Source organism: Amblyomma americanum, chromosome 1, assembly GCF_052857255.1.
Source record: "Amblyomma americanum isolate KBUSLIRL-KWMA chromosome 1, ASM5285725v1, whole genome shotgun sequence".
NCBI classification, from domain to species: Eukaryota; Metazoa; Arthropoda; class Arachnida; order Ixodida; family Ixodidae; genus Amblyomma; species Amblyomma americanum.
Genome location: NC_135497.1, coordinates 96,798,019 through 96,810,726, shown reverse-complemented (window position 1 = coordinate 96,810,726; position 12,708 = coordinate 96,798,019). Strand labels below are relative to the sequence as shown.

The 12,708-nt window shown below is 47.7% G+C and overlaps 1 protein-coding gene across 2 annotated transcripts; it reads right to left on the bottom strand.

The window, feature by feature from the left end:
• Window positions 1–5,631: 5,631 nt before the first annotated feature.
• On the bottom strand, window positions 5,632–12,118 carry LOC144134089 (tubulin beta-4 chain-like). Of its 2 annotated transcripts, none has more exons than XM_077667078.1 (7): window positions 11,409–12,118; window positions 10,594–10,702; window positions 9,453–9,563; window positions 8,293–8,537; window positions 7,944–8,143; window positions 6,004–6,440; window positions 5,632–5,859 (listed from the first exon to the last, which is right to left on the bottom strand). In XM_077667078.1, the coding sequence occupies exons 1-7, from the start codon at window positions 11,463–11,465 to the stop codon at window positions 5,705–5,707; spliced, it is 1,314 nt and encodes a 437-aa protein (XP_077523204.1). In that variant the 5' UTR covers window positions 11,466–12,118; the 3' UTR covers window positions 5,632–5,704. The 2 variants fall into 2 exon arrangements, with proteins under 2 accessions (XP_077523204.1, XP_077523210.1); XM_077667084.1 differs by having other exon boundaries at window positions 9,453–9,560.
• Window positions 12,119–12,708: the final 590 nt, after the last annotated feature.

Below are 12,708 nucleotides of genomic sequence, written 5' to 3'. Positions count from 1 at the left end.
GTTGGCGATAGCTCAAGCCCCTGACGACGCAAGTACGCAGACACATGGACACTGAACGTTACAATCTCGCTTGCACTTTGGGATGCGTGACACTTGATGCCCATATGCAGATATTGTCTGCGTACGCGGATACCGAAACTGTGTTTGGTAGTTGTTTGAATAGGTCGATTAAAATGCGATGAAATAATGTTGGACTTAGCACTGCTCCTTCAGGGACACTGCGCGTGACAAGATGATCTGTCGTGCCACCTTCATCAGTCACATGGTAGACTGCGCTGTTCCTCAGATAACTTGCAATCCATTGATGTAAGCACCCGCCAATTCCGCATAACTCGGGGGCGTCTAAGATTGTGTCGTGCTGAACATTGTCAAATTGCGCCCTTGATATCAAAAAAAGAGAGCAGTGATCAGCCTGTGGCGATGTCGCTCGTGTTCTACCGTCGACACTGCAGATCAATTTACATTGTCGATGGCTGAGCGGCTTTCGCGAAATCCAGCCATTTCGTCTTGGTATATAGGCTGCATTTTTCCAGAAACCATTCGAGACGGGTTGATATCATGCGTTCCACTGTTTTGCCAACGCATCTTGCGAGAGCTACACGTCTCTAGGATGTCATTTCACGAGGCGATTTTCCTGGTTTCAGTAGAGATACAATGCGGCTTCTTCTTCATTGATGTGGAACACTGGCAGTGACCAAAGCGCGGTTAAACCAGTTTAAAGGGGCTTCTTCTGCGTTGAACCCCAGGTGACGAAGCGCATTGTACGTAATTGCATCGGGTCCTGCATGGGGAAGAAGAACGTTTACAAGCAGAAAGCGCTGCTTTGGGTTCGTGCGGTGTGAATGGAAGGTCGAGGCGATGATCCACGGTAGGAGGACCCCGCCGATGCTGTGGGACCACAGAAGTGCATCCAGCAATTCGCACGCAGAAATCCTCCGCAACTTCAAGAGCTTTCCGGCGCTGGAAAAGTGCCAGTGCACGGAAAGGGTGCTGCTGCTGGGGAAGGGACGGCAATGCTCGGATGACACGCCAAATTCTTGAGAGTGGTTTTCGGGGATCAAGCGTACGTGCTGCAAAATGACCGCCACCGCTGTCTACCGAGTTTTTCCAAATAGCGCTGGACTTGCCTTTGTTCACGCCGAGAAGCCCGGAGACCCGAGACATCTTTCGTCCTACGGTATTTTCTTTCCGCACGTCGCCGAATCGCACGTAGCTGTGCATAGAGCACATATATTGGTGTAATGGGATTTGGCGCCAAGTTTCTACGCGATTACTCTTGCGTAGCCGTAATCACGCATTGTTCCACATCTACTGGGGTAGTGAGGCACTCACAGCTCGCTTCTAAAACGCTTCGGAAAGAATTCCAGTCAGTGCAGCGAGCCATATGTCACGTGGAAGACGGTCAAGCCAGCGAAGCTGTACACATGTTGGTTTGTGGTCACTGCCGTAAGTTTCGACATCAGCACACCAAGTCGTGGATAATGATAGACGCCTTGATACCAATGCCAGGTCCAGACAGCTGCTGTAGGCAGTTCCGCGGAAAAAGGTCGGCGACCCGTCATTGAGAACAACAATTTGTCCAAGAATGTGGCAATATTCGCGTTCGTCACCGCTCTTCCCAAGCAATGTTGATGATGCGCATTGAAATCTCCGACCATAATATGGGGCTGTGATTTGCTGTCCAGAAGTGAATGTAGTCGTGTTGCGTCAAATGTACTCCTAGGTGGGATGTAGCCACCGATAATGGAGGTTGTGTGCCCATTCAGGTTCACAGTTACAGTAACATACTCGTTGCTGCTGCCTCCAGGAACTGGATGTTGAACGTAAGCCAGGTCGCGGCGAATATATACTAGAACTTTGCTTGGATGTCCAACCGCTTGGATATAAATTGCTCACATCCAGACAGGCGAAAAGGAAAGGCGGTATTTGGCTCAGATATCAGAAGCACTGGAAACCGGACCGGTAGTGAAATATTCTCTGCATGAGGTCCGCAAGGTGGCTTCGCAGGCTTCGTGCATTCCAATGAAATTTTGCAGGCGAAAGTAGAGCCATGATTGCTGTCTTCTATTAAACAGTTGCAAGAACCGGCGCTGCTGCGTCTAAAATTTGGACAGCTGCACTGGCAACGGGCGTGTCCACACCAGCAATGATTACTCGGAGGTTGTTTATTAGTTGCTTAAGCATAACCCGGATTTGGGCATCTGTGGTAGACACAACCGGCGGACGGATTGGCGGACGCCCTCAGAGATTACATTGTGCGTTGGTTGAGGTGGCCATGCTGCAGAATCCTCCTGAGGGGTCGGAATATTTGGCACTTGTGCAGCTGGAGCCGATGGCTTCTGCATAGAAGAGTGGCCCTGTTCCTGTTGATGCGTTGTCGCTTCATTTGCTGTATGAGAGCTTTTCTACCGGTTCCGTGTACGCCTTCGCGAGCGGTAAGTGAACCGAATTTTCTGCTTTTCGGCGAGGAGAGAGATCTTTGACCATTTTCTTTAGAATCTTCATCTCTGTCTTTACTTTCGGACACTCCCTTGAGGTTGCCTCATGAGGTCCCTTGCAGTTTGCACATTTGGGCACTTCAACTGTGCATGCAGGTCCGTTGTACTCTCCACCACAACGCAGGCAGGTTTTCTTGCTCGTGCATGCAGCGCTCATGAGTCCCAGCTTCTGACAGTTTCGGCACTGCAGTAGGCGGGGTACATAAGAGCGCACTGGATGCCTCACAAATTCCACCTTCACGTGTGATGGCAAACTGGTGCCTTCAAACACTAGTTTCAAACACTTGGATTGCCAAAACCGGTGAATGTCAGTGATTATAACTGAACAAGATAATAGGTTCATCAAGTTCATGTCTTTTATCTCGATGTCTACACCAGAAATCACTCCCGCTGTAGCGTGCAAAGAACGAGCAAACACGCATGTTGGCAATCTTGACAGAGCCGTCATCTTGTCCGGTTGGAGACGCCAATAGATAGGATATTCCTTCCCGCATCAGTGCGCACTTCCTTGACTTGGCCCGGAACCAGCCGTTCTAGGAAAAGAGTGAGAGTCTGCCTGTCGATGGAATTGACATTATCCTTATCACCGACACGCATTTATGAAATCGTGTGAATGAGCGGTTGCGCCCTCACACTGGCCTCATTAACTCACTTGGTGTTCGAACTAGACGGGTTATAGGCCGCTTCGTACACTCTGCCCACACTCTCTCGAGGTCTAGCGGAGCTTCCTTTTCAGGCGCAGGCTCACGATCACAGTGTAGCCAGCATTGAATTCCGTGTCATCTGTGTCGGAGAAACTAGATGACCCCGGTAGGCACACAGGACACAACGATGAAAAATGAGACGAAATAAATTGTACTTTGGGTACGTTTGAAAGCAAACGAAATTTCCACACAGAAATTTTCTGATTCTGGCGTGCGCTTTGCGGACCATCTGTATATATGCACTGCACAGCATTTTTTTTCTTTTTCAGCATCGCTGAATGTGGCACAACGTTCGCGAAGCTTACTCTATTGCCACGTTTTGTGATACTTGAACTGCGCCAAATATAATTTTACGTGCTGTTCGCACGCCTGATTCTGATAGTGTATGTAACGAGTGCGGAAAGTCTAGTATTTTTTTTTCTTGGCAGCCGTCTCCAGACTCATACATTCCAGAACCCAGTTATGTGTAGTCTTGATTATCCGTCACAATATTCAAATGTGTGCAAGCTATGTCACCACAACGCGGATCTCAACAATATATATTGGAAATGCCCTTTTTCCCCCCTGGAGGGAAAAAAAATGTCGCTTGACCAATGGGAGGTTCTTCTATTCAGCACCGATCTGATGATTCAGACAAAGGTCGTACAACTGGCCGAAGACGCCGCCACAAGCCAGGACATTCTGGCTGTCGTTTAGGCGAGGGGCAGAAAGCCTCTCAAAGTGTTGGAAATAAAAGTTTTACTATCCATATGCAGCCAAAATTGTGCGTTGCGGACTATACACTGCGTGCGGACTGTATACCGGATATTACCGTAAGGCGATAAAAATGCAACGAGTTCCAATCCAGTAGTGCACGAGTTGTCGCCGAATTTCGCGTTACACTGCGCGACCTGGATGCTATTTGACCACGAAAGTCCTCGCAGTCGCCGACGGCAACAGATGGCACAGATCCTTGACAGTAACCTCGACTCGCAGACAATCAGTCGTAACTACACCAGCGGTAGCCCCATCGAGAAGGCTTCCCAAATATTCCGTCATGGGGGTACCAGCTGAGAGCCACTTACCATGACATGGGCTCTACACACCGGGAATCAAATCACGAACGCCACAGCTCGCGGTCATAAAACCAAGCGGTAGTCGACAAAGTGGGAACTTATCCTGTAATGCAAACGTACTACGGAGACATGCTTGAGCCCCCTAGGGACATCAGGAAGCGCTTTCCTACCTGCCATGCAAAACTTCGAAGGATCACTTAAGCTCCGCCCTAAGGGTATAACGCGGTAGCGCAATCGGTTAATTACCATATATGCAAACGGTCGTTCTCTACTTTGCATCCAAAAATACCTGGGCATTCAATACCTGGGCAATCAAGAGCTTGCGATTTTTCACTCACAACACCGAAAACACGAACATCGGCACTGTATTTTCGGGTGAACGGGGCCTTTACCGCTATCGCGTTAAGAGCTGGTGATGCTGACGCTAAACTGCTATAGAGACAAAGAGCTGTCTACCCCAGGCCCTCGCCGGAAATATCGCTCCCGCCTCCAACCATAGGGCTTTCAGATCACGAAAGCTCGCGTGGCTTCCAAAGCACCTACCCTCCGTTTCTGTGGACACCACGCTAAGGGATTCTGAATCAATAGCGCAGAATTCAACACGGGCAATGTTCGTTGAGTATTAAGGGTTGAGGGCTCCTCACAGTGGCGAATCGCCAAAACCTTTGACGACGAACCTTTCTGCGCTGCGTCCCGGGTTAGGGCTATGCCGTTCACAGAAGGACGAGATGGTTCGATCACTACAGGTTCAGCAGCCCCGAGGAGCTCGACTATCGCTGAATAATGAATTAGTGAAGCAGCCTCAAATGCTACTTGATGTCCTGTCGGCGTCTTCTCAACGTGTTTTCCTTCCCTCAAGTAGAAGAGCCTCTCAAGGAAAGTGATTCGATCGTCCTAGTATTGACGAAGATCCCGTCACTGAAATTTTTGTTAAAAATCGTAAAAATATGAGACAAAAGATGATGGCTAGATAATACGCCAAAAAAACTTAGTAAAATAACACTGAGAATAATAAGCAAAATGTATTCTCCGTAGCGATGTTCTAAAAACCGGCTCGTCTCATATCAGTTTCGACAGCACAGAGAATTTTCCACATCATCAGACAGGAGGTATCCGAGACCAATAATAGCTCATCAAAACTTGTTTTCCTTAAGATCACCTTGCGTTCGCTCTAAAAGTGGTTCGATGAGAAGATTTTAACAGATTTTAGAGTTTCGTCAAAATGCCGAAAACGCCGGTCACACGGCTATTTACAGATGTGCGCACATTGCAATACAGTAAGGTTTAGCTGCTTTGCGTGACCATCCTTGTGACGCAGTCCGGGCCTACGACATACTGAAGTGCACAAGCACCTGGCTCAAAAAAAAGGATCCATGACAAACAAACACTTTATTGTAAAGCGAAAGAAAAAAGCAGTGCACACAAAAAACTAGGCCTCTGCCTGGGTCTACTCGAATTCCCCCTCGTCCTCAGCTGTCGCCTCCTGGTACTGTTGGTATTCTGACACCAGTTCGTTCAAGTCGGACTCTGCCTCGGTGAACTCCAACTCGTCCATGCCCTCTCCGGTGTACCAGTGCAGAAAGGCCTTGCGGCGGAACATAGCTGCAAAAAAAATAATATATCAAGCAGGCGGGGTCGCACTCCTAGAACTGTCCCCGAAAATGCGCTGTTCCAGAAAATCGACAGCAATGGGCAGCTACAATGAAAGCATGTGCTTTTAAGAAGCACTTTCAACACGATGGTCACCTGTAAACTGCTCGGAGATCCGCTTGAAAAGCTCTTGAATGGCTGTGCTGTTCGCAATGAAAGTAGCAGACATCTTCAGACCTCGAGGCGGTATGTCACAGACAGCTGTCTTTACGTTGTTCGGGATCCATTCAACGAAGTAACTCGAGTCCTTGCTCTGGATGTTGAGCATCTGGTCATCAACTTCCCGCATGCTCATTCGGCCTCTGAAGACTGCAGCAACTGTCAGGTAACGACCGTGGCGGGGGTCGCAAGCAGCCATCATGTTTTTGGCATCGAACATCTGTTGCGTCAGCTCCGGCACAGTCAGAGCCCGGTACTCCTGGCAGCCGCGGGACGTGAGTGGAGCAAAGCCAGTCAGGAAGAAGTGGAGGCGAGGGAAGGGCACCATGTTAACGGCCAGCTTGCGAAGATCAGCATTCAGCTGCCCAGGAAATCTGTGAGGAATGGGACGGTGCTTGATTAGAAGCCCGCTTAATTCACAAGGGGAGAGAGAATTTACAGAGGTATGTCGGGCGCTCTTGTTTGGGAGCAGTCAGAACAAGATTGTGGTAAGATTATGGAGCAGCTACAACGGTCAGTGGAGGCATCTTGTAGAATGTCGCGATTGTTGCCGCTGTTCATTCAAAGCTTTTGAATATCGGGTCATCAGATTTGAAATTCAGTTCTCTTCACGCCAGTGCAGACAACGAAGCCCAATGAAAGAACGAACTCATGGAAATTTCAGACGTTACATAGTTTACACTTTGCCAGACTGTTCTAGAGAACAGTAAAACTGCATGCCTGTTATTTGCCTCAAATTACAACGGCGGAGAAACAAAGCAGCTCCAGTAAGATAACATGATTTCTTCTGTTGCTGGTTTCGATTCATTGGCAAAATCACAAAAAATAAAAATGGATTCTTCACGTGGTCACTGCTTCGTATCCAGCTTCAAAGGTTATACAAATTACTACATTAGGAGAACATCGATGGCTATTAACTTCACCGGTCTGCCGGTTGTCGTGGCACTTTAAAATTATGTGATCGTTCTCCAGGCCCTAAAACACAATCCCCCAACAATGGCAACCAGTATTCATTCCATACTGACTGCTCAGCAGGCTAATGTGGTACTCTGCTCCCAACGTCCTCAGGAAGTGCCACTATTTATCGAAGAAAAACTTCCATACCAAAACGTGGGAATTTGTATTCCATTTTCCCGAAGAGAAAACGGGTATAACTGATTTCACTGTACGTGAGGCTTTATATGGAGGCCCTGTACGCTAGGATTAACGAGCTGAACGAGATAAATGTGCGCTTTATAAAGGAGAAACAGTTCAAAAAGCATTCTCCAGTGACACACAGCTAAATTATTTTGAAGAGATTGGAGATGTTTGCTTTTTGAACAGAGTAGTTTTTCATCATTTACAGCGCGAGGCCTTAATTTACCTTTTCGCCTCATGAGTTTTCTGAGGTAGAGTGGTTAAACACGGCCATTTTATTCCCAATGTGTGCAATCGCATGCCGTAGATTAGGCGCCGCTCCATTAATCCCGACGACAGCCGCCTTCTCGTTATTGCTGCCGCTGCCGAATTCACTTTCCTTGAAGTGATTTTCAAAGCTTCCTTGAGCAGCTGCTTGGCTGGCTATAGCAGGTGCGGTGTTTGTTAGTTTTTATGCGGACGGTGAGGGTGCTTTTATTTGCTTTCTTGCTCGTCATTGTATTTTCTGAAAATATTGCCACCACATGCACTTTATACATGGAGATTAGCTGTAGTGTATTACTCTAAATATTTTGTAAAAGACCTTGGCGACCGCAGTCTTTGCAGTGCATGTTCCATAATGAACCGATCACTGCCGTCGGAACTAGCAATTCGGCGGATGGTGTCGACCTCTTTGGGCTCTTTATGAACATGCATGAGGCGCTTAAGTGACCCCTTGAACGAAGCTGCGAAATACATACCTCAGGCATGTGGTCACACCCGACATCGTTGCAGAAACCAAGTGGTTAAGGTCTCCGTAGGTGGGAGTCGTGAGCTTCAGCGTCCGGAAGCAGATGTCGTAGAGTGCTTCGTTGTCGATGCAGAAGGTCTCGTCGGTGTTCTCCACAAGCTGATGCAACGACAAAGTAGCATTGTAGGGCTCGACGACAGTGTCCGAAACCTAGAGGTAGCCGCAGGAAGAGAATGAGAACTTTGTGCATAACGACTAATCAAATTTCAAGGAAGACGCCTTATAAAGCAAGGCCGAAATGTCATGTTTGATTTGTTTCAAAGATGATGAAATTGGGTCCTGCAGATAATGTCACACACCTTTGGAGAGGGCACTATACTGTAGGTGTTCATGATGCGATCGGGGTACTCTTCACGGATCTTCGAGATGAGCAGTGTGCCCATGCCAGATCCAGTACCACCGCCCAGGGAGTGGGTCAGCTGGAATCCCTGCATGCAGTCGCAGGATTCCGCCTCCTTGCGCACAATGTCGAGCACCGAGTCCACCAGTTCAGCACCCTCGGTGTAGTGGCCCTTGGCCCAGTTGTTGCCAGCACCACTCTGACCTGAAGGGGCAGGTCGTGAAAGGCGTATACTTGCACAAACTGTATCCTGAAGAAAATCAGTACTGGAATATGCAATAAAGGAAAGCCACTATCCAAACACACTTCACACAGCAGCCCGAAAGGCAACAAAAATTGACTTAAGTGGCCTGATGGCCGTAGCCAATAGGGGGATAAACACCGCATTTCATACGTAAAGTTAAGTTTGGATAATATTAGGATGCTGTTACGTGTGAATTAATTTAATTAGTTTTCAGGCATGTAAATACTATAACAAGTGATGGCTATGTTTCACTCGGCCTTCAGAACTCAATCTCGGCACTAAGTCACTCTGGTAAAAGAGCTATGTGGCAGACAAGACGAGGACAGAAGGAGGCTCTCTGCAGGACCCATCTTTTATCGCTGCCCTAATTTTTTTTGCACTCTGCCAGATTTCTTCCGCTGAGGACTACATCCAGTCATTAATTAATATGTCACATACCCGTTTTGCTGGAGTGATGTGGGGCGTTGTGTTCTGCGGTGTACCAACTGCGGATAGAATCTTAATTTGGAAAAAGCACATATATTGCCACTCTCGTACTTACGCCCGTTTCGCTGCACATTAAAGTCGTGTTGAACCTTCAAGCTTACGCGTGAGTCTTGGGGACCCTTCTAACGGAACTTATAAAAATGACTGCATATTCAACTCAAAGGCACTTGATTTCGTGGCTGCATGAAACTGACTGGCACTTGGACTGGATTGAACTCAACAAGGGTACGCAGTGCGTACAGAGATATGGGCACAAATTTTAGCCAGTTCTGCGCATTAAAGTTTAGTCTATATCGTGCGCTCTTGTGAGTGTGCTGATTTAGTGTGCTTTAAGATGGAATGGTGCAAAATTAAATATGTTGCTCAGGAAATGACGAGCAACTTCTTACCGAACACGAAGTTGTCCGGCCGGAATAGTTGTCCGAAGGGTCCCGAGCGGACGGCCTCCATGGTTCCCGGCTCCAGGTCAACCAGGATGGCCCGAGGCACGTATTTATCTCCTCAAACAAAAAATAAATATCACTTAGGTGCAACAAAAGTACGTTTGTGTGGTTACAAGCCATGCGTGCATCACAAAGAAATAAGCAAAAGAAGCAAAGAAAAGAGATACTGCTAACAATAAAGATGTGACAGCTGATAAAAGCAGCACAATAATAGCCCTATACCCCCTCCCCCCCCCCCCCCCCGTCGAATCCTTAAACAGTAGCTTCAACAATATTTATTAAATTTGGTTGGAGTAGCAAAACCACTTACAATGTGATTAGGATAATTTAAATGCATTAAAATATAGTTACTGCAATTAACGTTGCTTTAAGCCATTCTGTTCTCTATTACTAAACGTTTAATGCGGTACATAGTATTATAATTGGTAAGGCGCTACTGGGTTATCAGAGGGGCAGTAATGCAGGCGTACGGACTACTTTGGTCCACTTGGGGCTGTTTCACGTGCAATAACATCACCGAGCACATGTCTTAACATTTAGCCTACATCGAAATGCGGCCGCTGCCTCAAGATCCGATCCCACGATGACGCTAAAGCCGAACGCCATAGCCACTGAAGCACAACAACGTTACTGTTGGCAAACATGGCGTTAAAACTTTTATCCCACCCACGACAACACGGGGAAACTTTGTCGAGGTGAGACTAACGGTATGTCATCGTCAAACCTGACCAGGTTATGATTCATGACTCCGTCAGCGGAATTGTGAACAATCCTGATTTGTGAGAAAAAAAAATCGTTTTTGATGAAGAACGTTCGAAGTGAACCTAGATGTGCTGAAAAAATGTGGCCTGAACAACTGCACTGGCATAACATGCCGCAAGCAGAAGAGGCCATGACGCGTTCAGTGCGACTAATCAAAATCATCCGCGATCGGTTTTACGGTGTAAAACTCGCCAGGGCGTGCCGCTCAAGATGCTCCGCTGAGAGGCCAGGGGTCAGTTTAACAGCGTTAAAGAGCAAAGCGCGCTCTACGGTACGAGAAAGTTCCAAAGTGAAATTATCAACCGAAATACAGGAAGGCGTGTACCGGGGGCCTCGTTGTAGTAGACATTGATGCGCTCCAACTGGAGGTCGGAATCACCATAGTAGGCTCCGCTTGGATCGATGCCGTGCTCATCGGAAATGACCTCCCAAAACTGCAAACGTGTAAAGACATCGGTACTCATCATGGTGTCACAGTGAGCAGCGACCACTATCAAAGCACATTTAGAGGCATGAATTCGCTTCTAACACGAAATAACTCCAAAGACCTCAAACATCATAGCTGAAACCGGTTCAGGTGGCATTCTGGGGCTCATAATCATCAGCGTTCCTGATGGCGAAAAACTGGCAGAGCCTAAAGCACTTCAGTCCATTGAATAGCGTCAGGCGCAAAACCTAGACGATACGGGAAAAAATCCCATTAAAGTATCCCCGGCCTCCGCGTGATCCCTTTTGAGGCAGTCAGTGGGCCTAAGACTGCTACATGTCTCCTCTCCGCCAAGAACGACGATAAAGGCTCAGGTAGGTGACATAAACCAACAAGACACTCAAATAGCGAGCGGCAAGTAAAATGTCAACTCGAAAACAAAGGTCAAGATCCAGAGATTACACTTGCGCCGGGGCGCAACGTGCTACGCACAGAAGGCACGACTAAGTACAAAAGCAGTGTGGCTACTACCGGCCATGACTTTTTTACAAGTTAAGTACTTAAACCCGTAGCCTGAAACTACATCCTAGAGCACGGTGTTAAGGCCGCAACGCAATCGCTAGCGTAAAACGCTTCGGAACAGGCACTGAGGTCGTAAGAAAGTCGCGACAGCTCCAGCCACGAAATATCCCGAGGCGAAAGAGGCGGCTTACCTTCGCTCCAATCTGGTTTCCGCATTGGCCTGTCTGGATGTAGACTATCTCGCGCATGATGGATGCCACTCCGCGACTCAGCTGCCAAGGTGCCGACTGCCAGCCTGGGTCAGGGGTCCACGTATCTGTAGCCTTGCGCCGCAACGTCGCTAACTTCTTCTTCAACTGTTTTCCTATGTTTACACGTGGCAACTTGATAGCACCTAAGAAAGCGCTACAGGCTGTTTCTCCCAAGGTAAATGTGCCTTTGAGCCCGTATGTAAGACTTTCAGTTCACGTAATAGATGCCGTGTAGAGCATATGCGCAGTACAATACGAACTTTTTCTCGTTGCGGATATCATCCGGCCAGACGGGGTGCTCACACCTGGCTGCAGGGGCGAACGCGCTGGCACGCGTCATGTCCAGCTTTTACTTTCTTTTCTCAGTGCTCGAGAGGTAGAAAAGAAGAGAAAGAGGCTTACCTGAAAAATAAATATCTGGCCGTCTCTTACTGCAAGGTTTCGCCTTTTGTGCCATTGTGTGAGGTCAACAACAACAACAACAATACTCTGCACTGGGGAACGGGAAGAGGAGAAAAAAGAGGGTCAAGACGGGACATGATGATGATGGGAGGAGGCAGATGGAAAATACAAGGGAGAGAAGAAACTTTATTAGGATCGTATGGCGGGACTTCCCTTAAGCTCGGTGGGTAGTTTGCTCATTTCAGGATTCGACTGGCCTTGGCCGCCCGGCGAACTTGTTGGATGAGTTCCTCCAACAAGTTCTGCCTCCAGGATATACAGGGTAGCTGTTGTTGTTGCCCTTACAAAAGATGGCCCGTACCAGCACTAGAGGATCGGCTAAAAATAGGAAGGCAAAGATATCAGTTGTTGTTGGCCTGATAAAAATCGCGCATACTCACAAGAGGTATTGGCCATGACCAGGCGGTGACTACCACTTTTGTAGATTGCATGTGGCAGAAATGAGACGATATTTCGAATTTGAGCAACTCAGTTTCTCTCAGAGATGGTTGAGGGTGGTAAGAAAAGAAAAACAGCAATAGCAATATAATAAAATGAGAAGACCGAAATAAATGGATAAAAGGTGTAGAACTACAGATCATGATGGCAGTCGTTTAAATAATAATAATTTGTTTTGGGGGAAAGAAAATGGCGCAGTATCTGTCTCATATATCGTTGGACGCCTGAACCGCGCCGCAAGGGAAGGAATAAAGAAGGGAGTGAAAGAATAAAGGAAGAGAGAGGCGCCGTAGTGGAGGGCTCCGGAATAATTTCGACTTCCTGGGGATCTTTAACGTGC

Bases quoted from the DNA above. Each gene is read 5' to 3' on its own strand.
- LOC144134089 (XM_077667078.1), bottom strand. From the start codon at position 11,465: ATGCGCGAGATAGTCTACATCCAGACAGGCCAATGCGGAAACCAGATT. The intron at 10,703-11,408 runs GTAAGCCGCCTC...ACACGTTTGCAG, and splicing joins GAAACCAGATTGGAGCGAAG to TTTTGGGAGGTCATTTCCGA. The intron at 6,441-7,943 runs GTATGTATTTCG...CATTCCTCACAG, and splicing joins GGTGTGACCACATGCCTGAG to ATTTCCTGGGCAGCTGAATG.